Source organism: Ostrea edulis, chromosome 4 (assembly GCF_947568905.1).
Source record: "Ostrea edulis chromosome 4, xbOstEdul1.1, whole genome shotgun sequence".
In the NCBI taxonomy this organism is placed as follows: domain Eukaryota; kingdom Metazoa; phylum Mollusca; class Bivalvia; order Ostreida; family Ostreidae; genus Ostrea; species Ostrea edulis.
Window position 1 is genome coordinate 22,232,512 of NC_079167.1, and position 26,385 is coordinate 22,258,896.

The window sequence follows — 26,385 nt, forward strand, 5'->3', positions numbered from 1 at the left end:
CAAGTTAAAAGTACCCAAGGTTACACAGGAAATATGATTCAATGATTGAATGTTACTTAATACGTTTAAAATTAGAATATATTTGTAACACAGAACAATTGATAAATGTTGTAGGGTTCAGTCCGGATGGTTACGATTCGAAGCTGCACATTTACACAGCCATTAATACGTATACCGTCACCGTGGAAGCGAAATCAAGTCTGGAGACAAAGACTGCCACTTACACGATTTATTGCGAGGAGAAAGTCACGGACAATTTCCTGTTCACATCCAACTTCCCACAGGATTATGCTCTTAGTAAGACGTATTATAAATCACATTTTATTATCGATTACTTTATTTTCACTTTTACAGGCCATGTTGTTCGTTAAAATTTAGATCGCGCGTATAAATCTTACACATAGAATACTTCAGCTATTTGCGAAAGTAATGTCTTGGGAAAAATACATCATTGTATTCACGCGAAAATAAGGTTTTGTGAGATAAAAGTGATCTATGTACAGGATGCAGTCCCACAAGGCTCAATATGTTGTTTTTACGAAAACATGAACATGGTTTTATATTTCTGTTGACTGCGGTTACATGTTGAATTTTGTGTACTACATGTATACTGTCTGTACAACATTGAAAATAAAATATGATGCAAAATGTAAAGTAGAGAATTTATTATATTTTGTATGTCTTCCTGGTAACCTTAAGATTACAACATTCATTACTATTCACAATAACAGTGCAGAAGATAACCTATACGCTCACTTATAACGACCCCATTCCAACAAATGCAAAGATGAGTTTCGATTATGGAGATGGATTAACGTCTGCTGACATTGCCTTTCCGATCCTGACGACCGGAGGAAGCACCACCATGGACCATACGTACGGCCAAGCTGGTCACTATGCCACCACGTTCACTCTCTTTAATCGAGTTTCATCCATCACTAGAACTGTCATGGTAACAGATATTCTTTGACTTGGTCACTTGAATTTTGCAAGTTCACTGAGTTTATAGTTTCTCTATAGTGATTAACATATGGTATTGTTTGCCCTTTATAGAGTGGAGTCTACAGGAAATTTGAAGGTTGTGATGCTGTCCTTAAGTGGAAGCTGATTGTTCCTCTGAATGGACCTGACTTAGATGGATTTGGACCTTCCAAAAACATTTTCCCACGTGATAGACCGTTACGTGTACACATCACATGCACAGCAGGTAAATAATATTCCACTCTAATTTCTATACACCACTGACGTCATTAAGTATTATTGACCTTCAATATCGACATGTTTTACGAGTTAATGTCAAATATAGCGTATATCTTTTTTGCATTATAGGGACGCTTGTTTACTATGATGTGTTTGCTCAGGGAACAATAAACTTTCTGGCGTGTAACAAAACGGAAAAGACATTGTTCGAGTTGGACTTCTCCATCCTAGCAGTCAGTAAATCGAAATATCAAATGTTATATTAAATTCGCTTTTTTGTAACTATATGTTTGCATTTTTAAAAACTTTTATTCCAGGCTGAATCCTATATTCTAACAATCAAACCGATAAACCCTATACATCAAGTCACCATAACCAAATCCATTGAGTTCCAAGACCCATGTCTGGATATAAATATAGACGATGGTGGTCTGCAGGTGTCTGCCTACCAATGGAAGAAGTTTAACATCACTTTTGGTATGCAGGGTACTGCAACTTGTGTACACATAGATTATGGTGACAATACCCCAGGCGAGCTTTATGGGGACATTTTAATGTGCGGTACATTCGCTGGAACTGCCCCTTACATAGCCGCCCTATCACCAGTAACAGAAATCAAACACGAGTATATAAACATGAACACGTTCGTTGTATTTGTGAAAGGATTTAATGCATATTCCACTTGCTCTGCTAATTTCACTCATGTGATATCAGATGTAGATTGCTCACAACCCAAGGTTAGCATTAAAGATTTGAAGCCAGTATTTTACTATCCACAAGAGGTGACGAGGAGTGTTCGAGTGAGAATTGTTGGTGTCACGGATATCTATTGTTCACAAACTCTTGACAATGTAAAAACATGGACCGTGTATAGGATAGACGAAAACACGGGTGAAGATGTACAGGAAGTTGACGTCACAGGCTTACCTTCTCACGAGACTGCAGAGCTAGCACTTCCGCCTCTTTTTCTGGATTATGGTTCTTACAGAATCAATTATAAAATAGAAATGGTATCATCAGATTTCGTCAAAAACGAAAACTTCAGTGCAAATGTGAATCACTACATCAAAGTAAAAAAGAGCGACCTTGTGGCAGTAATCTACCCTGGTGGTGTTACTAAGATCCAAAGAGGGTACTCTAAAATGATCACAATTGAACCCATGATCTATTCGTTTGATCCAGATGTTGCTTCCGGTTTACCCCAAGTAAGAATTTTCTTTGTACCATTGTCTATATCAATGGATATTTTACTGTTTGCAATTCATATGTGTCTAAGTATCTTAAATGTTCTCTTTTCATCATTATTGGTCAAAATGTTAGGTGATTTGGGTTTTTTTAAAATATTTATTTCTTTAGACGTTTGCGAACTTCACTTGGTGGTGCAGAAGGAGTGATGAGCTACTTCCTAACCCGGATGTCAATGTTTTTGTGCCATACACAACCACACAACTAGGGGGTAGCCTTCCCGACAATGGAGGATGTTTTAAGCAGGGGCCGGGTAGAATCAATACGAACGATGGTAGACTAAGTTTTGATACCGCTAACATGCAAATTAACCAAACATACGTTTTCAAGGTCCAAGTTCGGAAAGATGACAGAATGGCTGAAACAACAGCTGAATTAGAAATTGTGTCTGGAGATCCCCCTGAATTGACAATCAGGTAATGTTTGTGCACACACCTACACCTCTCAACCAATGAAATAGTTCTTGACAAAAAGTGATGAAAATACTAGTAGTTAAAATGAACACGGTGGGAGTATTAAAAATGCTCATTTTTAATTTTAGACTCCGAGTATATTATAACCATTTAATCAATTCTTTTAATTTACGACATGAATTCGATGAAAATAAACTTAAGGATGATGAATCTTATTCTTTTCTTCACTAGAGATTCAAACTTTGATAGAGTAACTTGATGAGCTAATTAATCATTTCAATAAATTATTAGGTTACCGTAACATGTTTTATAAGGGTGTGTGTCACACTTTGATAAGATGTAACTTACTGTTCATGTAGGATATTTTAACTCAACGTTTTAGATAGTTTTCAATATACAGTTTGATCATGTTTCAATGAAACGTTCACTGAACATTATTCATCAAAATAAAAAAAACATATCTCTTGCAAAGTATATACTATGACGGATTTGACGGGGAAAACCATGTGCCACAACATATGCCAAAGTGGTGTAAATTAAATGTGCATTCTAAAAAAAAATTCTAAAGAACTTTTAGTAAATTTGATATTACAAAACTTTTCTCAAATTAACAACATCAAAGCGTATAACCTTTCAACATTTTACATGACCATTCTTCACAATACATTAAAGACTAACTTTTTGACATCAAAGAGAATAGCTTCTACGACATAAATGGAAATATTCAAATCTTGCGATTAGCCATTCAAAATTAAATTGATGTACACCACTCTGATTATACGTACAAGTACTCAGAAGTTAATAAAACGATGCTGGAGTTCCTCATTGACAATATCTTTGTAGTCTTTGGTGATCAGGTCTTACAACAGTCTGTTGGAATTCCCATGAGCACGAATTGTGCTCTTATTTAGCTAATCTGTTTTTATATTCTTATGAGGCATATTTTAGTCAAAAGCTTCTACATGAAAAGAAATTCTCTTTCTGTGGCCTTCAACTCGATATTTAGATATATCGACGACGTTTTATTAGTAACAATAATCATTTTAATCATATGTTGAATCGTTATATTCCAGTGAAATAAAAGTAAAAGACACCACAGATCTAGAGTCTTCCACATGTGCTTCATACTTAAATGTTTTATTAAACACATATGTTAACGGCAAACGAAGCATTCTACTTTATGAATTCAGGTTCTTTATCGTCAACTTCCCATATTCATGTAGTAATATCCCATTATTACCTACATATGATGTTTATATCTCTATCAACTGATTCGATACGCAAGAGCTTGTTCTGCGTATGATCGGTTTTTAAATCGAGGCAGGCTACTAAAAACAAGTTGATGTTACAGGGGTCGCAAATTCTATGGTTGTTATAATGATCTAATTTACCAATACAACCTGTCTTTGGGTAAACTGTTGTCTGGCATGTTTCATGCCAATTGTTACGCCGTTCTTTACACACTGATTTTGACTACGGATTACTTCGTTTACCCATTTGAAATATAGGGCTCACGGCGGGTGTGAATGGTCGACGGCGGATGTCCAGGGTCTATGTTTGCCCTACTCTTAATTTGTATTCTTTATAGGAGTTATGAGATTGATCACTGTTCGCTATATTCACCTTTTCATTCGGTTGTATGCCATACACGTATCATTAACCAGGTTTACAATGTTTATCTTGAAATGTGTCAATTCATATTTTCACATCATGAAACAAAATTTCACAACACAAAACAAGTTCTGTTCATTTGCTGTTTTCGATAAGCTGATCCATCACACTCATATTGTTTCTGTGCAGAGCTCATGAATTCGAATTAAGCCCTTTTCGTGTTTATCATCTAAGCAAGTATGCAGTTGGAGAGAAAATATATGTATTTGCATAATTAATTTTAAATATTATCCACGAAGGAGATATTCTATTAAGAAAACCCATTGCAGGTCATTATTATGAGTGAAATGTTGAGAAAGACACAGGAATTTAGGTCTTGTGTTTGTGTAGGTGCGGCTCGTCTCTCTGTATACCTCGTCCCGGGGGACAGTTGGTGCGTCCATCCAGCCGGCTTAGTCTTCTTAGTGAATGCACGGGATGCACGACAAACACTAATTTCGAGTGGAAAATTTATCAAAGCAATTATCAGTGGACTTGGAAAGAGATCATAGAGCTGCCAATCTATGTTGACGGTAAGTCGGAGTCGATTGTCAGTTTGTTACATGGTGCACTAACTGCTATACAATGTTATCACAGAGGATCTGGGGGGAAGTTACTAAGAATTAGGGTGTTTTTACAGTATCACCAATAGAGATATGCTTCTATTTTAACGAAGAAATATGCCACATGTTTAAAAACAGTTATTCACAAATATTTGAAATTTTTTTTTAACTACGCGGCAGTTGGTTCCTAACTGTATTTTGTATTTGATTTGATTTATTCTTATCTTTCGATTCATTTGAATATCATTTGGTTAATTTTGACTTAATTTGCACTTTTAAAATCTTTTCCGCCCATGAATGAATATTCAGTAACTAACATACTTATGTGTTGTTCTTATCTTGTTAATATGAACATGTATTCATTACCAATGTGCACATGTTATATAAGATATGTTTGATTACTTAATAATATATATTCATCTTTGGTTGATTTCAAGTTAACAATTGGATTTACTAACAAAATTTCTTATCATTTTTGCACATCACTGCGCATGCTTAATACTTTGAAACCACATTTCAGGAGTAATTGGTAAGCTTTCATTGATATTTCAGATTTTCTTGACAATTTTTATAGACTTTTTTGTGTGTTTTGACCGACTTTTTGATAATCCTTGGCTTATAATCATAGTAATTATTTCTGATATGAATACTGCTGGGCTATCAATCAAATCTGGAATTGTCATTGGACAAGGCGCACAAGATATATATATATATATATATATATATATATATATATATATATATATATATATATATATACATGTATGTATGACTTGCCTAGATGGTCGAGCGGTATAGCGCGTTGGTTACACGCTACTAGGAGATTTGGTTCCGCAGGTCGTGAGTTCAACCCAGTCGACTGGGGATGCTTACTCCTCTAAGGCACCAGATCCTACCTCTGGTTTATCGGGGAGTCCATGTTTGCCCAACTCTTAATTTTGTTTTCCTTCTAAGAGTTATGAGATTGATCCCTGTTCGTTTATCTTCACCTTTTCATTTACAAGATATATATAGTTATATGTATACCCTAATGTTTACAATTACCGATGTTTTCCCATATATAACACTATTAAACAGAATCGTGACTATAGCGTATGAATACACAGCTATGTGAGTGAACTTTGTCGTCATAATTGAGTTGTTACCGATGATAATCTTAAAAAAATCATTTCTGCGTCTCAATCTAAAATTCTATAAGACAACATTGTTCTATATTGGTCACCAATGTAAATACATGTATAAGAAATAAACACATGCACATCAAAGATACAGTCGACCATAACTAACATATGAATGTGGACCCAAAACCTTTAGGCCCAAGGTAGAAGTGGATTCATTTCAAAGCAGCACGTGTTTCTTTCTGGACTACTGGTACTTGTCTTGTGAGATATCGAGGCTTACGATGCTGTATACGTGTAAGGCTGTCTTTCACATTTACATGTAAGACTGATAAAAAAAAATTTGACTCTTTCTAGATATTCCAATGAAAAACTATTGCATTTTCGAGAAAAAAAATCCGAATAATTGTGTTGATCAATAAAGGTTTCAACCAAACAATCAGTTATATTTTCGGTGTTATTCACTAAAATCAATATGTTCAAAATGTACCATTCTTTTCCGGTAAGAATAATAAAGAAGTTCAATAGTCACAAAAGGAACAAGTTATACTGATTACAACCAAGTCAAATCAAAGTTATTAAGATTTCACTTGGTAAAGCTGACAAAAATGGCGTACGCACCTCGATGTCATTGAGAGCAAGGACTTTAGAGTACGTCTGTATAGTTTTTCAGCACAGCTGGCTGGTGTCTACTTTGAAATAATTCTAAATCGATACTAGTAATATGAAAACCTGTCACATTAAAATGTAGAATTCATCCACATTTTCGATACTTCTATACCGCTTTGTGTCATTTTGCAGTAGACTTTAGATCAATTTCATAGATTAACTCCTTTGCTTTCCTTGACAGCGTTTGCAATATATTTGTGATATTCTGTACGAAAGAAACAATTTTGAACCCAGTTATTTTAACATTGCAATCCAATAATTATCCATATGCGTTATGATAGCTTACAATCTTTATTTTAGGAAGAATTGACATTCATTTTTATGTGTTGACAGGAGTTCATTCGAATAATATCGCCGTCAAAACCACCATGTTCGGTTTGGACCAATCTGTGAAGACGTATCTCGTGGAACTTTGTGCTAAGCGTGAGGATGGACAGGAAGCTAAAGCCTACATGAAATTATTCTTGAACGACCCGCCTCGGAATGGAACTTGCACTATAACGCCCTCTGTCGGCGTGGTGACTGAATCTAACTTCCAGGTCACGTGTTCTGGGTGGATTGATGAAGATGGCATAGAGTCTTACAGAATTTATGGTGATTCCTTTCTTTTAATTTACGGAAATATTAACGAGTTTAACATATTACGAAAATCATTGACTGATGAATAGCACCGAATATGTTTTAGTTTTAACTATTTAATTGCCGAAAAATATTTGTTCGAAACATCATAATGCATATATACTGGTATTAAGAATTCTTTTCATATGCATTAAACACGTGATATATTATACTCAAAAATATAGAATGTACACACTCTTTTGAATTACAGAAAAAATGGGTATTATTTTTTGTGTCAAGGATAGTTCAAGGTTACAATCTTCCCACACAAATTTGGCAAAGAACTTCGAAATTCCAATAAAACATGAATACATCGTATATTCTAGTGATTTATTACAAATGCCCTAATTTGCAACATAAATACCCAGTATGAACATATGTCTGTGTATTTGCAAAGCAGAACTAATTAACATTGCTAAAATCAATAATCCATAAGTTAGACCGATTTTCCTCTGAAATTTTAAGAGTATGTGTACATTTAACGGCACTTCTGTCATACATTTACTGCTAAGATTTTTCATTGTTTTATTTTAATATCAGATGATATTGGTGTAATGAGGCGTTTAACGACATAAAATAGTGTAGGGGTTTCAGATTACAAGAGAAAAAAATGCTCTCCTGATTTTTTATAGGAAAATATTTCAAGTAGGGCATCTAAATTTGACGCAAGATGGGAAGCAAGTTTTAAAAAATCATGCAAATGCACTGTACTCTGTTGCTTTTTCCAACTATGACGTAATCCTATAGGTTTGAAAATATATTCTCGCTGCGATTTTGCCATTCGGGAGACAAAAGTCTGTACTTTTAAATTTTTCATATGAGGGAATAAAGTAATATTTCAAGGCGTACTATGTTGTTAATTCCACTGAAAATAGAGCCTCCAACGATTCAAGTACCCCAAACTACGATTTAACGTAAAATGTTACACATGTTAGTAAGGAAGAGTAGTGTAGATTCATGACCCACATTTCTTTCATATCTGAAAAAAATGCACATACATATTGATAATATCATCTCATTTCTCATTTCTGTGAATGGTGATAAAATTCCATCCTTAAAACGAAAATTGTTTTTTTTAAATAGCTACCTTTCAAGACGATACTCAGGAGCGCCTAGTGATCTTTGGTGGTGCTTCCTCCTACAGGGTGCAACTTCCGGTGGGACCGGATTATAACAATAACACAATGTTGATATTTGTTCGCATCGCTGACGCTTATGGAGCCTCGGTTGACTTTAATGTAGGATCTGTACAGGTAAATTCACATTCAAAAATTCTGTAATATTATAAAACACAGTACAAACATAAGGTAATTCTGTAATATTATAAAATACAGTACAAACATAAGGTAATTCTGTAATATTATAAAATACAGTACAAACATAAGGTAATTCTGTAATATTAGAAAATACCGTACAAAATAGGATAATATTATAAAATACCGTACAAATATAAGAAAATATTATAAAATACAGTACAAACATAAGGTCATTCTGTAATATTATAATATACAGTACAAACATAAGGTAATTCTGTAATATTATAAAATACAGTACAAACATAAGGTTATTCTGTAACATTATAAAATACAGTACAAACATAAGGTGATTCTGTAATATTATAATATACAGTACAAACATAAGGTAATTCTGTAACATTATAAAATACAGTACAAACATAAGGTGATTCTGTAATATTATAATATACAGTACAAACATAAGGTAATTCTGTAACATTATAAAATACAATACAAACATAAGGTGATTCTATAACATTATAATATACAGTACAAACATAAGGTGATTCTGTAACATTATAAAATACAGTACAAACATAAGGTGATTCTGTAATATTATAATATACAGTACAAACATAAGGTAATTCTGTAACATTATAAAATACAGTACAAACATAAGGTAATTCTGTAATATTATAAAACACAGTGCAAACATGAGGTAATTCTGTAATATTATAAAATACAGTACAAACATACAGTAATTCTATAACATTATAAAATACAGTACAAACATGAGGTAATTCTGTAACATTATAAAATACAGTACAAACATTAGGTAATTCTGTAACATTATAAAACACAGTACAAACATGAGATAGTATTATAAAATACAGTACAAAGATAAGGTAATTCTGTAATGTTATAAAATACAGTACAAACATGAGGTAATTCTGTAACATTATAAAATACAGTACAAACATTAGGTAATTCTGTAACATTATAAAACACAGTACAAACATGAGATAATATTATAAAATGCAGTACAAAGATAAAGTAATTCTGTAATGTTATAAAATACAATACAAACATAAGATAATATTATAAAATACAGTACAAACATAAGGTAATATCATAAAATACAGTTCAAACATAAGGTAATTCTGTGATATTATAAAATACAGTACAAACATAAGGTAATTTTGTAATATTATAAAATACAATACAAACATAAGGTAATTCTGTAATATTATAATATACAGTACAAACATACAGTAATTCTGTAACATTATAAAATACAGTACAAACATTAGGTAATTCTGTAACATTATAAAACACAGTACAAACATAAGGTAATTCTGTAACATTATAAAATACAGTACAAACATTAGGTAATTCTGTAATATTATAAAACACAGTACAAACATAAGGTAATTCTGTAATATTATAAAATACAGTACAAACATAAGGTAATTCTGTAACATTATAAAATACAGTACAAACATAAGGTAATTCTGTAATATTATAAAATACAGTACAAACATAAGGTAATTCTGTAACATTATAAAATACCATACAAACATGAGGTAATTCTGTAATATAATAAAATACAGTACAAACATAAGGTAATTCTGTAACATTATGAAATACCATACAAACATGAGGTAATTCTGTAATATTATAAAATACAGTACAAACATAAGATAATTCTGTAACATTATAAAATACAGTACAAACATAAGGTAATTCTGTAACATTATAGAATACAGTACAAACATAAGGTAATTCTGTAACATTATAAAATACAGTACAAACATAAGGTATTTCTGTAACATTATAAAATACAGTACAAACATAAGGTAATTCTGTAATAATATAAAATACAGTACAAACATAAGATAATTTTTTAGAATACAGTACAAACATAAGGTAATTCTGTAATATTATAAAATACAGTACAAACATAGTATAATATTATAAAATACTGTACAAATATAAGATAATATTATAGAATACAGTACAAACTTAAGGTAATTCTGTAATATTATAAAATACAGTACAAACATTAGGTAATTCTGTAATATTATAAAATACAGTACAAACATAAGATAATTCTGTAATATTGTAAAATACAATACAAACATAAGGTATTTCTGTAACATTAAAAAATACAGTACAAACATAAGATAATATTATAAAATACAGTACAAACATAAGATAATTCTGTGACATTATAAAATACAGTACAAACATAATGTAATTCTGTAATATTATAAAATACAATACAAACATAAGGTAATTCTGTAACATTATAAAATACAGTACAAACATAAGATAATATTATAAAATGCAGTACAAACATAAGATAATTCTGTGATATTATAAAATACAGTACAAACATAAGGTAATATTATAAAATACAGTACAAACATAAGGTAATATTATAAAATACAGTACAAACATAAGATAATTCTGTGATATTATAAAATACAGTACAAACATAAGGTAATATTATAAAATACAGTACAAACATAAGGTAATATTATAAAATACAGTACAAACATAAGGTAATTCTGTAATGTTATAAAATACAGTACAAACATAAGGTAATTCTGTAATATTATAAAATACAGTATAAACATAAGGTAATTCATTGAAATCAAAAAAAATTCTAAAGTTTCATTTTCCAAAATATAAGATTATATTTTGTTGCTGAACGTTAAGAACAGAAACATGTAATCTAAATGCAAATTTTCTGATTTAGGTGAAACCTCTTGCGAAAGATCAAGTTGTTCAAAAATTGGAGAAAATGCAAGTGCAAATTAAGGATGAACTTGACCTGGCATTAGCAAGAGCTGACTTAAGTCAAGTGAATGAGGTGTCCCTGCTGTATGCCAGTATGATCAATATGGCGAGTAAGAACGGAACATCAGGTTAATATGCATGAGTAGTTTGCATCCAATTTTATTTAACGATATATCTTCATGTGTGGATTAATGTATATCTATGTAAGATTCCACAGGTGCGAGATTATGCCTGAATATGTGGTTTGATATTTCCACCGAGGTAAGGTTATCCGCATGAGTTTTATCGTACTCACAATGACTGCACGCATATAATAGCATTTGATCACATGACTGGATCACGAACTGATGCATGAATATCTATTAACCAATAGAAATAGCCTGTACTCCATAAGTACATGGTATGCTAATTATATATTGATATATGAAGCATGTCATCATGGAAATAAATACCGGTAGATCTGACATGAATGTAGTTAGAGAGGTATGAAATGTATCCCACATTTGCATGTTTCCAATAACTATTCATAATATCATTAGTTCCGTGAAAGTATAAACATAGAATTATATAGCATTCACGACATTTCGGTTTACTGAATATAGAGTTATTCAATTTTACATTACATGTAGCCAGGAATTGGTCTTTCACATTTCAATCCTAGAATTTATTTGGATCACAGAGTAGTATTGGAGTTCTAATGGGAATATTTCTGTCTTAGAAACCATTATTTTATTCTTCTACTAAACCTGCTCTGACGTTTCAAACTGACGTTGTAGAGTACGCTGGCGTAGACGTGGCCGGAACTCAAACTGCTACAGGGCTCGGTCCGCACTACAACAATCGGACAGATCCTTTTGACAAGGTAACTGGGTACCCCAAGATGTGACACTAAAGACTTGTTACAACTAATCGTAGATTAGCGTTCACGAATAACTCAAACCCTGCATATTGCTTAGCCTTCACCTAAAGGGTAACCCTACCCGTAACGTTAATCTTCACCTAAAGGAGGTCATAATGGTTAACTTCATTATAAAACATGAATAAAGATATAGATATTATTTGTATGTTCCTTTTAGATTTGATTACCTACATGTAGCTGTGTAGCTCATTCCGTTAATGTGTCGACTGATGATCTGTATATCGTGGGTTCGAGTTCAGCAGGGGTTTTTAATTTTTTCATAATCACTTTCTACTGAAAACTTTTTTGACTAGATAAGTAAATGTTAAAGTTTTCAATTTCAAACTATCATTGTACATATCCTCCAATTTTCATCTATATCAGATTTCTCTGATGTGTTATTCCTCCTTAAATGAAACTTTATCTGTCGCCCTAACCTTCACCTTAAATGTAACTCTACCTGTCGTCTTAACCTTCACCTTAAATGTAACTCTACCTGTCGCCCTAACCTTCACCTTAAATGTAACTCTACCTGTCGCCCTAACCTTCACCTTAAATGTAACTCTACCTGTCGCCCTAACCTTCACCTTAAATGTAACTCTACCTGTCGCCCTAACCTTCACCTTAAATGTAACTCTACCTGTCGTCCTAACCTTCACCTTAAATGTAACTCTACCTGTCGCCCTAACCTTCACCTTAAATGTAACTCTACCTGTCGTCCTAACCTTCACCTTAAATGTAACTCTACCTGTCGCCCTAACCTTCACCTTAAATGTAACTCTACCTGTCGTCCTAACCTTCACCTTAAATGTAACTCTACCTGTCGCCCTAACCTTCACCTTAAATGTAACTCTACCTGTCGCCCTAACCTTCACCTTAAATGTAACTCTACCTGTCGTCCTAACCTTCACCTTAAATGTAACTCTACCTGTCGTCCTAACCTTCACCTTAAATGTAACTCTACCTGTCGCCCTAACCTTCACCTTAAATGTAACTCTACCTGTCACCCTAACCTTCACCTTAAATGTAACTCTACCTGTCGTCTTAACCTTCACCTTAAATGTAACCTTCACCTTAAATGTAACTCTACCTGTCGTCCTAACCTTCACCTTAAATGTAACTCTACCTGTCGCCCTAACCTTCACCTTAAATGTAACTCTACCTGTCGCCCTAACCTTCACCTTAAATGTAACTCTACCTGTCGTCCTAACCTTCACCTTAAATGTAACTCTACATGTCGCCCTAACCTTCACCTTAAATGTAACTCTACCTGTCGCCCTAACCTTCACCTTAAATGTAACTCTACCTGTCGCCCTAACCTTTACCTTAAATGTAACTCTACCTGTCGTCCTAACCTTCACCTTAAATGTAACTCTACCTGTCGCCCTAACCTTCACCTTAAATGTAACTCTACCTGTCACCCTAACCTTCACCTTAAATGTAACTCTACATGTCGCCCTAACCTTCACCTTAAATGTAACTCTACCTGTCGCCCTAACCTTCACCTTAAATGTAACTCTACCTGTCGCCCTAACCTTTACCTTAAATGTAACTCTACCTGTCGTCCTAACCTTCACCTTAAATGTAACTCTACCTGTCGCCCTAACCTTCACCTTAAATGTAATTCTACCTGTCGTCCTAACCTTCACCTTAAATGTAACTCTACCTACAGCCTTAATGAACCATGAAGCAGAAATTTATAAGTTTTTTATGTTCCTGTGTTTGATATTATGTTTGATATTAAACAGTTCAAACCTAAATATCTTTTCTTTTAAAGACATTGACAACATTCGAAAAAGAAGAAAAATACCAGAAAGAAAGAGAGGCATATGCTCAGGTAACACATCACGTGGCATTTCTTCAGTCAATGGTTTTTACATTTTTCAATTCTTACTAAAACATCTATAAATGGAACAACTATGTCTTACACACCTGTGATTTTGACATGTTTCCGTGTAAATAAATGATTATTTTTTTACTAAATGGATCTAATTCACTGGAAAATCACCTGTACTTGCAGATTACAAACCAGATAGCAGACGCATTACAAAAGATCACCATATCCACCCCTTCATCTGTGGCTCTAACGGCTAGTACCTGTGCCGAAGTTACGAAGTACACAGAAAACTGTGCAAGAAAATGTCAGGTAAGTTAATTAGGTAGATCTTACCTCATCTGTGGCTCAAACGGCTAGTACCTGTACCGAAGTTATCAAGTACACAGAAAACTGTGCAAGAAAATGTCAGGTAAGTTAATTAGGTAGATCTCACCTCATCTGTGGCTCAAACGGCTAGTACCTGTACCGAAGTTATCAAGTACACAGAAAACTGTGCAAGAAAATGTCAGGTAAGTTAATTAGGTAGATATCACTTCATATGATGCAAAATTGTTCTATTCATGTATCTGATCTTATCTCCTTCAAATAGGAAGGCATCAAGAATGTGACACTAAAAATGATGAACACTCTGGAAGTTCAGGCCGATGAAATCCCTATAGAAGAACTGACGCTTGCTGCCGAGGGAATAATCAACACTCTCTCCAATCTAATTGAGGTTCTTTTTATGCCTTGAAATATCAAACAATACTCAATAAGTTTGCATGTCATGTTGATCTTACAAATACAGTAAAATTTGGTTACAGCGAACACACTTACAGCGAAATGATTTTCATTCCCTGTAGTTTTAAACACATTATGAACTTAATGGATATAACATTATGTTTGTAACGAATCAAAATTATTCGTCCTCCAGCACTTCGCTAGAAGTGTGTTTTGCAATAATGTGTTTCCTAGAGATGAACTCTACTGTGGCTGTCCAATAAAAATCGACACGGTATTGTTGTTTACAGGCAGGAAACGTACACACTGAATATCCTACGAACGGTGACATGGAATCGGTCGAGCCATTCGCACATTACGACACAGATTTGGAATCTTTGGAGAAAGGTGAGAGAAAGTTTCAAATACACCAAAACTAATGTGTGGGAGCCTATGTATCAACTACATACGAGAGTATATTCCTGTTTGCATAGAGTAGATACAATTCAAATACATGAACAATTCAATATGCATTTCTTCTAGCTATTCCATCCGGTATCATTAACCGTGATAGAGCAAACAAGAAACTACTAGCGTATACTAATGAAGATTTCCAGAGTGCCACTGTGAGTCCTATTCAACTATGTAAATTATAATAGCCCTTAGAACTGCTGAAATCCTAAAAAGTAAAATGGAAGAATGCAGGCTAAGAAATAGTTTGAATATATATATAAAGTTTAAGGATTCTTACTAAATAAAAATTTGAATATAGAAGTAATGTTTAATTCTGAAATAAAAACTTGATTATTAGTATAAAATCATGTATGTTAGGTTTAAGAAGGCATGCTAAAATAAAACCTTTCGATGCATTACGAGGTATATATCGCTTATATAGTTTGGTTGCAAGAATCATGAAAATCATATATCTATTCCATCATACTAAAAATATAGACTCGGATTGGGTTTGCACAACTACCATGAAATTTCAAAATTTGTTAAGTCCCATATCCTTCTTCTTGTACTACAGACCCAAGGAGTACAGAACACGGCAGGCACTGTTTATTCCAAGCTCCGGTCAATCTTCAAGAAAAGTTTGGTAGAGGGAGAGACTCCAGTGAAAATTTTTACAACCTCCATTGTTCTTGAATTTGAGAAAAACCGAGCAGATAAGTTTTCCAACAAGACAATTGATCTTGGAGATGGAAGCTTCAAGCTGCCAAACTGGTGCTCGCTCATGGACACCTGCAATCCAAATGAGACAGTAGTTGTACAAGTAAGTATTCCATATATATTATAGATGACTGAAACGATATTGTTCTTTGCAAAACAGTAATGAATAGGGGTGAAGATAATGAACAGTGATCAATCGCATAAACCCTTTAAAAATACAAGATTGAGAGTAGGGCAAACATGGATCCCTGGAAACGCCAAAGGTAGGATCAGGTGCCTTCTTTAAGTCAGGTGAAATGAATTCAAAATGAAGTTCATTTCAATGCAAATTAGTTTTATCTTTCATTATATCATGTGATAAATAATCTTGATCTTCATTTCACTTCAGTCCTCTTACTCCATCTATGCTCCACATGCATTCACTCCCCAAGCCAAAGACTTATCCAGATACAGCGGCTCTCTTAACATTGAGATGTTTGACAGCAGCGATTCTCCTATCAAAGTTACTCAAGCAGCAGAACCAATTACGATGAAAGTTCCCCTGGACAAAAACATGCCGGTACCGGGGGAGGAATATGTTGTTCCTTTTATACCAAACAGGGATTGGGAGTACTTCTTTTATCACACAACAGAAATCACTTCCTCCCGCGGAGCTCTACAAGTTCGGTTCCGACTGGAAGACCTGAACCAACAGTTTTTGGTGTTGGTCAAGTTTGGGGACATTAAAAACATTTCAAACGCATTCGATCACGTGTGCATGGTGCCTAGCAGAATGGAATACAAAGGTTTGTCATGATTTTTAAGTAAGGAAATGCATGAACATATTTCTCCTTCAAAAAACGCATCCAACATACCTGGAGTATCTTGGCTCTAGAAATATTGTCTTGATTATGATATGTTAATAATTTAGATTTATATGATTAAATTTTATCATTCTATTGACTTACGTAACTAGGAAATAGATTTAAAAGATATTGTTCCATTTTGTCGACGTTTCTTTTCTGACCAGGTTCATTTGGAACAGACAATACGCCAGATCCGTATACATGTTTCGTCGGAAGTGACGTTGTCAATGGTTACCAGGGTCAAGTGACACTTGGGGTCAGACAGATGTCCAGTGTGGAACATGACTATTACACGTCTAAATCTCACGTTCCGCCCACGTTCCCTGGAGGAAGTGGGAGATTCTCTACAAACTACACCATTCAGACTGTCAGCTCCACCTGCCAGTTCTTCAATGAAACAATTAATGACTGGGACACAAGAGGATGTGAAGTAAAAAGAATTCTGGAATTTTGAATTGAAAAGATGATCCGTATTATCCCTTATGAATAAACAAAACTGTATACAATGTATCACATGCAAGTAGTGTGAATCCCCTGTGCTATATGCTCTTAAAAAATTTAAATCAATGGGATTGGTTTTCCTCAGCGAAAATTTGCTCAAATTCCTAGATTTTTTTTTGTATATCAACATTTCGGTAATCATTAATTCCTTGCTAAAAGGTATGTTTAAGTGCTTTCAGAGGATCAACTTTTGTACAAAAATTATCTTTCTCTAATGTGAGAACCTCGCAATCTGTATTGTATATTTACTTAATATCAAGTTCATATGTGTATGATATAAATATATCGGGGGTATATAAATATTATATTCTTCCTGGTTTGCTCTTAGGTTGGTTCCTTGACAAACAGCAGACATGTTCAGTGTGTTTGTACTCACATGACCACGTTCGCTGGCGGGTGGGTCGTTGTGCCGAACACTATTGACTGGAACTTCGTCTTTTCCAATATGGACTTCTTTAAGAACCCCACACTTTACATCACAGAGATCGTGATTGTCGTTGTCTACATCGCCGCTGTTATCTGGGCCAGATATCAGGATAAGAAGGACGTAGAAATGGTATGCAATATCAAAATCCTTGTGAACTGAGGATCTATAATTGGGAATTAATAGTGTTTGAAACGATGTAAGGATTTGTTGCTACATGTGTGAGTGGAAATATCCTAGAAATGCTTTTTCTCTCAAATCAATTGTCTTTTTATGTTTCTTTTAGCTCGGTCTGACTCCTTTAGCAGATAACAACAAAAAGGACAAATATTACTATGAAATTGTTGTTGTCACAGGAATGAGACGCAATGCTGGAACTGGGTCTAGTGTAAGATGAATTTAATATTGAATGTATGTAAAAACTTGTACGGTACCAATTTTGATGCACCAGATGCGCATTTCGACAAATAATGTCTCTTCAGTTATGCTCAGCCGAAATTTTTGAAATCCAAAATAACAATTATAAACTTGTAAGAGCTATTTTAGGGGAAAACAGAGTGCCAAAAAAGTGGAGTCAAATTCGTCTAAGGATAAGAGCTATGCATGAGGGAGATAATCCTTAATTTTGAAATTAATTTCTAAATTTTATCTCAGCAATTAAATATACATCCGTATTTTCAAGCTAGTAACGAAGTACTTAGCTACTGGGCTGTAGAGACCCTCGGGGACTAACAGTCTACCAGCAGAGGCCTCGACCTAGGGGTCATAATGTAAAACTTAAACGGTACCAATTTTGATGTACCAGATGCGCATTTTGACAAATAATGTCTCTTCAGTGATGCTCAATCGAAATTTTTGAAATCCGAAATAACAATTATAAACTTGTAAGAGCTATTTTAGGGGAAAACAGAGTGCCAAAAAGTGTATCATAAAGTTTACATGAACAATGAAAGGGTTTTAAAACGACTCCGTCTACCTGTAGGTGAGTTTCATTCTCTCTGGTGAAGAAGATGAGACGGATGTTAGAACGTTCAGTGACAACAAGAGAAAAATCTTGCAACGGGGAGGGGTGGAGGGCTTCCTCATGTCTGTATCGAGGTAAGCACTGGAATAACAGGTGGTGAAACTACAACAGAAACAGCTGTAAAGTATTCAAATGCAAACAGTAGTGATTTATTTATTTGGTTCGTTTTCATCCTTTTGAGAGACTTCCTAACCTCTGACGGTCTTAAAGTGGTGAAATGAACAAGAAACTTTTAACTATTCTATTTAGAGTTTCACCAAGAATCAAGAAAATCATGGTTGTAGATTTATGCTTATTTTCGTAACAATACACCATCTACATATAACAAATGAATAGCATTTTTATGATTTAGACCACTAGGAGCTTTAAACTACCTCCACATATGGCACGATAATACAGGAAAGGGAAAATTCGCCTCCTGGTACATGCGAAATGTTGTTGTGCGTGATGTACAGACAGATCAGAAATATATCTTCATCTGCAATAAATGGTTTGCAGTAGAAGAAGATGATGGAATGGTAAATTATTTTGCAATTTCCAAATTGAATTTACATCTGTACATATCACGGAAAATTAAATACTGTAGATTCCTTAATTTACGCGAGTACTTAATATCGCAAAATGACACGTACAAGTCAAATCACGACACCATGACTTCGAGAGTGGTCTGTAGATCACGAGACCATGACTTCGCGAGTGGTCTGTAGATCACGAGACCATGACTTCGCGAGTGGTATGTAGATCACGAGACCATGACTTCGTGAGTGGTCTGTAGATCACGAGACCATGACTTCGCGAGTGGTCTGTAGATCACGAGACCATGACTTCGCGAGTGATATGTAGATCACGAGACCATGACTTCGCGAGTGGTATGTAGATCACGAGACCATGACTTCGCGAGTGGTCTGTAGATAAAGACTTTTTGTATGTATTTCAGCAATATAAACATAAAAGCGAGTAAATTTAATTTGCAAGCGATGCTTCTCGCAAAATTACGCGATAATAAATTCTTCGCGTACATTTAAGAATCTACGGTATATACTTGGCTTACCATGCCTTCCGTTCACTTTCCTTATGTTGTAGATTGATCGTCTGATACCGGTAGCTGGTAAGGAACAGATGACGGAATTCAGTCACCTATTCACAGAAAAATCAACGAAAAGCCTTAGTGATGGTCATCTGTGGTTCTCGGTATTGGCCAGACCTCCCCAGAGCAGATTTACACGAGTCCAGCGTGTGTCTTGCTGTCTGTGTCTTCTGTTCATGTCCATGCTGACCAACGCCATGTTTTATGAGAAAGGAGATTCACAACAAAATGCGTTTACGTTTGGTCCCTTCGCTCTAACTCCTGAACAGGTACTGAGTTTAGAATTTTATTATCCAATTTTAGTGACAAATTAGTAAACGTTAGTGCACGGATGTTTTTGAAGTTATGTCTTTTCACAATTGAAACTTAAATTCATTTAAGATATACATTGGCGTAGTGAGCAACATAATCGTGTTCCCTGTCAGCTTCTTGATCATCCTCATCTTCCGAAAATCTCGACCTCGAAACAAGCGACCATCACGTGTGGCAGAGGCACTGAAGGAAAAATCAAAACCAGTTGCATCTGTATTTGACGTCCATCCTACACTGAAAGGTTCTGGTGAACCTTCCTGTCTTACTCCGTCTAAACTCCTGGAAGGAAATAGGCCGGAGACTGCACTCACTAGGAGCGGGACATCAATGTCAGTGGTAGATTTGGCCGACAATGCAGACAAAAAGAAAAAGAAAAAATCCTGGGATCTTCCTTGGGGCTTTGTTATTATCGGTTGGATACTGTTGTGGATAGCTACCTTCGTCTCTGCTGCTTTTGTTACATTCTATGGCGTCATGTTCCAGGATATTAAATGTAAAATGTGGATTACGTCCATGCTGATCTCATTCTTCACGTCGATTTTCATCACACAGCCAATAAAGGTAAAAATAAGATAGGCCACTGTGAATATTGGCAGGTAACAATTTCTTATCATTCTGCTCAATCCTGCAACATGTTAAATAAACAGTAAATATCCAGGGTCAACGAAACTAATTGTGGTTTCTAAACTTTAAAACATTTCTTTGTTGTTTTACGTCCCATTCGAGAATTTCTCCCTCCTGTTGAGACGTAAATACTCGGAGCAGTCTTACTCTTTAATAATGATCACGTATTTGACAATGCAGGTAATCCTGACGGCAATATTCTTCTCTCTGGTTATAAAAAATCCCGGAGGTGATGAAGATGAAGATAATGATGAGGATGAAGAGAAGCCTCCTTTGGCAGCAGACGAGGAATATCTTCATGACATAGACAGTGGTAATGCATTATCTGCTGAAAAAGTCAACAGTTTGGAAAAAATATTAACTGACCGAGCCAAGTGGCAATAGTTATCATGGCTGTCTAGCGTCCCGTTGTCCACTTCTGATATAGAGAAACGAAAGGTTTTAAAGCTTTCACCCATAATTGATTAATTAATCCTGTAACTCCAGTGCCACCCCAAATGTCCGCACCACCTCTAGGTTTGAGTTATTTTATCCGTAAAGAAATGTGAAGGATCCAGTTATTTCCAAATTTAACTACTATAGTTGTTGAAAACTCGTAATCTTTCGGGGTTTTTTTCAATTGTTAACAAACACTTGACATATATTGTGAGGTAATAAGATTTGCAATCGATATGCCGTTGTATGTGACGTACCACAACAAATTATTGCTAATAAATCAAATATCATGAATTAGATGTTTCAAGAAATGTTAAGCTTTGACAGCAATTAAATGAAATATGTACATAAGATATTGATCAAACAACAGTTTTTGCAAAGACAAGCAACCAAAATTTGTATCGAGAAAATATATTATTGAATTTTATTAAATACTAACATACTGTAACTTACAATATTTTCATTTCACAATGCTAGTATTCATATTACCCACTTCATAAGATAATAAATAAGAAGCAGAAAGGGGTCAAAAGCCCAGGAATTGTGTTCTCCTCGTCCACAGACACACTACAACATCAAAAAATGTGCATGAACGAAACCTGTAACACTTCTGAACTAATCCATTAACTACTTGCTGTTTTTCAGACAGCATCATAAAACCAAGGAGGGCTGCATACAAACCTCCAGATCCGGGGCTTCTAGAAAAAGCACGTGAAGTTAGACTGAAGGAAATCAAGATGTGGGGCATCGTCCGTGAGATTGTGTTTTACTCGTTTTTCTTGTGGATCCTAATGGTCATCAGTTACAGGAACCGTAGTTACATGTCCTACTACTACAAGTCAAGTTTAGAAAAGGTCTTCATAACCACCAACGACACCAAGCACCACTTCCTGAAGGTAAGGAAAACAACGCCTTGTGACAGAGACGATACAGCCGGTATCATGCCAACGGTATGAAGTGCAGGTCTGCACAAATTTCCCATACAAGAAATGTCATAACTTTTGATTCTGACAACATGTTTTATTGTCGCAACCAGATAAAAAACAAAGATGATTTCTGGGTCTGGGCAAAGAGTGGATTGGTGGATGGCATCCGAGCAGGCGTCTGGTACAATGACGGGCAGCCCATATTTTTACGTGGTTACATCAACGACAAGCAGTCCAGAATCATGGGATACGCCACAATGAGACAACTTCGTGTAAAACGAGGTGAGCATCTGTCTATGACTTTTCCATTACTTGTTCACAATTCAGAATGAAATTACCAGTACATATATTTAATTGTATGCCAAATACCAAAATAACAGAACTAAATATTTTATATTTGAAAGCATTGCAGATATTTACCTGTATGCCAAATACAGAACTAAGTTGATTATACCAGAACCAATCATTTTTTTAAAAATTCATTCTCCTGAAAATAATCCATGAGTTGCCTTTTCAGACTCGTGCCATGTTGCCGATGTAATGCAGACCGTTATACACGAGTGTAATGATGAGTACGATATGCAGGAACACGACGAGAATGAATACGGAGTTGGATGGAATCCTGCTTACCAAAATACTACATATAATAATCGAAAAGAGGAATACCGCTACACCACGGCCAGCGTATTGGACGGACATCCTTACATGGGAGACAGGTCTCTGTACAGCGGTGGGGGGTACGTGGTACGTTTGCGTGGAAACGCAACGTTACTCAGAAACAAATTCCAGAGTCTTGAAAATGAGGGTTGGGTTGATAGGTATACTCGCGCGATATTCGTGGAATTCACCGTTTACAATGCCGGAATCAATTTATTTGGAATTGCTACCTTGCTTTTGGAAGTCCGTCCTAGTCAGGGTATATTTCCGTCCTATCGTTTTGAACCCGTGATGCTTCTGCCATACATGACTGATGTGATGCTCTTCCAGATCGCCTGTGAGATTGTCTACTTTGCTTTCACACTTTTCTTCATTTTCCAACTGCTAAGGGGCATCACGAAAGAAAATTTCGCTTATTTCAAACAGTTCTGGAATTTAGTGGAACTTGGAATATGTTCGATGTCTGTGACAGCCATTGTTATCTACTTCTATCGTATGTTTGAAACTAACCGACTAACAGAACGATTTAAAATTTCCCATGGTAACGAGTATATGAAATTTCAGTACGTGGGAGCATGGAGTGAAATATTCAGTTATATTATTGGGTGGTTAGTCTTTTTTGCGTCACTAAAATTCCTCAAACTTCTGCGATTCAACAAGCGTATGTCATTACTGGCCTCAACTTTAAAGAATTCCTGCAGAGACTTGATGCACTTCAGCATAATATTCAGTATCGTCTTCTTGGCATTCATTCAACTTTTCTACTTGGTCTATGCTGGAAGTCTAACGTCATTCAAGACTTTTATCACGGCTTGTGAATCCGGTCTCACCATGATGATGGGCAAGTTTGATATTTACGAAATGAAGATGGTGGAACCAGTTATGACACAAATCTTCATTTTCGCTTACGTCGTCACGATAACTTTCATTGTTGTCAACATGCTGTTGTCTATCCTAAACGAAACGTTCGGAGCGGTACGGTCAGATATTGCCAAGCAGAACAACGAGTATGAAATTGTTGATTTCATGATGAATCGCTTCAAGTTGTGGACCGGATTGGGCACGGCGGATAAGGGCGTCCTCTCACCGGAAGATGTACGAGGAAACAACACGATCGAAGGCAAGATCGACATGTTCCCCGATCGAATTGACCAGTTACTGTCGTCTTTGTCACATATCTATAACAAAGAGGAACGCCTTGATGCACTTTTTGAAATGAACGCTGCAAAAAGAATGGACTTAAAGGAATCCTTCGGGAAAGTCCCGCCTCCAAAAAGCCAAAAATATCAGGACAGGTTACCAACTGTACATACACATTACTAACTGGCTAAAAGTGTAATTCCTTGTTGTGAAATGTGACAGAAACAGCAACATATATGTATATAATGCAAACCTTATAAATGTTCTATGATCGACAATGTTTATCCCAAAACGGCTACAAGATCAATATGTACCGGAAGTAGTAACATACTAGTCTGAAGCATAAAAATGATATAATTTTAAAATGTCATAAGTTAAAGGTTCAATGTTCATTTCTTTAAGAAAAGAAACGTCAATGGTGTTTATACAGCAATCTCTTATTAACTACATGTTTGAAAATTGCAGAGCTTTAATCTACCTATTACTTGTATATTATGTATTATTATAGTTTTAGAATAAAACGTTGTTATTGAAAATTTCGCATTTTCTCGTTATGTGACTAAAACGACCAGGCTGAGCGCACTAGCTTTTTAAAGGAAAGAAATTACGTTAGAAACGTACTCGAAATATACACCTGTACAATGTTGTGCATATTTTAGCGATTCAGTCAACAGATTCTGAACGTACATGTTCTACATATTTGTGAAAGGGGAAGATAACAAACAGCGACCAATCTCATAAATCCTACAAAGAGTACAAAATTTAGAGTTGGGCAAACACGGGCCCCTGGATATACCAGAGGAGGGGTCAGGTAGGTGCCTAGGAGGAGCAAGCATCCCCTGTCAACTGGTCACACCCGACCTGAGCCTTGATCAGGTAAACGGAGTAATCTGTAGTCACAATCAGTATGCAACGAACGGCCTAACCATTGATGTGAAACACGTCAGACAGTGTTCGACCTAATAACGGCCTGGGGTGTATTTGCAAATAAGATCATTATAACGACCATAGAACGTGCGAAATGCTGAGAGTAATCAAGACTGTTGAAAACCTTTAACATCAACTTGTTTGTCAGTAGCCTGCCTCTTGTATGAGTCTTCGGAATATTTCTTTTGAACTATTGTACATGTATTAAACATCTTGTTTTGAATGTAATTTTAAACAACATTTGATTAACAAGAATGGGATTGTGCAACATGTATTGCGTATAAATGACTTCTCATGCAAGGGTCAAGTATTTGATAGCAGAAACATCTTATATGAATAATATGGTATATAGTATTTTAACACATAGAGGCTATGAAATGTCGTGTTATCATAGTAAGATTAGAATGAAAGGGAGAAACGGCAAAGAGCGAAAAGGTCAACACCGCATTCGATAAACGGGGAGATTCGATAACTTTTTTTTTAAAAAAAGACCCCAATAATATATCTAATTACATGTACATCAATATGTAAAATATGCATTATTATATAACAGCTAGACTGAATGATATAATGTTAAGTCTTTCCCAGTTATTATAATCGTGTTTGTGCCAATAAATACTTGTATTTTCAATTTCTGTAGACAAGTAGTCCCTGGGTGACGGGATGACAGCAGAGTAGGAATTATTTTGTTTCTTTCGTATTCCGATTTAGACCCGTATATCATTCTTTGTCGTACAATGAACAAGTGAAGATAACGAACAGTCATCAATCTCACAAATCCTAATCAAGAGAAGGGCACGGACCATAGTCGTACGTTGAGCTGGTAACCCTGAATTTACAGCTTTAGAACATCCATTTTCTAAATTACAATGTATATGTATACACTGCAATGTCACGTGGTTTTAAACTTTAAATTGATGATCATGGACACCTAAATTTGGAAATGCTGAAAAATATAACGTGCTATCTGTATGATTTATTGTGTTGTTTGTTATGATAGATAACATAATTATCACAACGACTCGTAATGGTGGCGCACCATGCAGATTAACAACAAAATGAAATTACAGCATTTCTGCGTCTCGTCGCACTGGCAGACAGGAATGGAATATGAACAGTTATAAATCGCCAATAATCGCTGAAGTAGTTGCAGAACTTCTATCTGAAGTCCCTCAATCGGGACCCCTCGCCCTTTACGTAGTAACGGAGGAAAGGGCGAGGTGTCCGAATGTGAAGTCCCTATTACACGATCATTTTCTTAGCTGTAACACTGCGTTTAAAGTTGCGCTATTCAACTCTCGTTAAACCTCGTGACGTCAACATCAATGTCATGACGACCACCTGACCACTGCATCAGTTTATTCTT

At 35.2% G+C, this 26,385-nt stretch overlaps 1 protein-coding gene and 1 long non-coding RNA gene across 2 annotated transcripts in view; one reads left to right on the forward strand and one right to left on the reverse strand.

Moving 5' to 3' along the window:
- LOC125669965 (uncharacterized) overlaps positions 1-24,628 on the forward strand; it is a 53,659-nt gene extending 29,031 nt beyond the window's left edge. The window contains exons 9-37 of the mRNA XM_048904847.2: positions 115-297; positions 732-952; positions 1,054-1,207; positions 1,330-1,433; positions 1,518-2,405; positions 2,557-2,861; positions 4,860-5,041; positions 7,192-7,452; positions 8,560-8,729; positions 11,473-11,641; positions 12,290-12,375; positions 14,189-14,248; positions 14,432-14,557; positions 14,838-14,963; positions 15,259-15,355; positions 15,491-15,573; positions 15,975-16,220; positions 16,506-16,902; positions 17,127-17,392; positions 17,792-18,019; positions 18,174-18,275; positions 18,870-18,985; positions 19,264-19,429; positions 19,995-20,267; positions 20,380-20,871; positions 21,115-21,247; positions 22,015-22,265; positions 22,406-22,577; positions 22,813-24,628. Coding sequence (XP_048760804.2) covers positions 115-297; positions 732-952; positions 1,054-1,207; positions 1,330-1,433; positions 1,518-2,405; positions 2,557-2,861; positions 4,860-5,041; positions 7,192-7,452; positions 8,560-8,729; positions 11,473-11,641; positions 12,290-12,375; positions 14,189-14,248; positions 14,432-14,557; positions 14,838-14,963; positions 15,259-15,355; positions 15,491-15,573; positions 15,975-16,220; positions 16,506-16,902; positions 17,127-17,392; positions 17,792-18,019; positions 18,174-18,275; positions 18,870-18,985; positions 19,264-19,429; positions 19,995-20,267; positions 20,380-20,871; positions 21,115-21,247; positions 22,015-22,265; positions 22,406-22,577; positions 22,813-24,275 — 7,520 coding nt within the window. The 3' untranslated portion in view covers positions 24,276-24,628. The remainder of the gene's footprint in view (positions 1-114; positions 298-731; positions 953-1,053; positions 1,208-1,329; positions 1,434-1,517; positions 2,406-2,556; positions 2,862-4,859; positions 5,042-7,191; positions 7,453-8,559; positions 8,730-11,472; positions 11,642-12,289; positions 12,376-14,188; positions 14,249-14,431; positions 14,558-14,837; positions 14,964-15,258; positions 15,356-15,490; positions 15,574-15,974; positions 16,221-16,505; positions 16,903-17,126; positions 17,393-17,791; positions 18,020-18,173; positions 18,276-18,869; positions 18,986-19,263; positions 19,430-19,994; positions 20,268-20,379; positions 20,872-21,114; positions 21,248-22,014; positions 22,266-22,405; positions 22,578-22,812) is intronic.
- LOC130054040 (uncharacterized) lies at positions 15,719-24,026 on the reverse strand. Its single transcript, XR_008802302.1, has 4 exons — positions 19,963-24,026; positions 18,864-19,013; positions 17,840-18,053; positions 15,719-16,189 (listed from the first exon to the last, which is right to left on the reverse strand). It is a non-coding gene; the product is annotated as an uncharacterized LOC130054040 (long non-coding RNA).
- Positions 24,629-26,385: the final 1,757 nt, after the last annotated feature.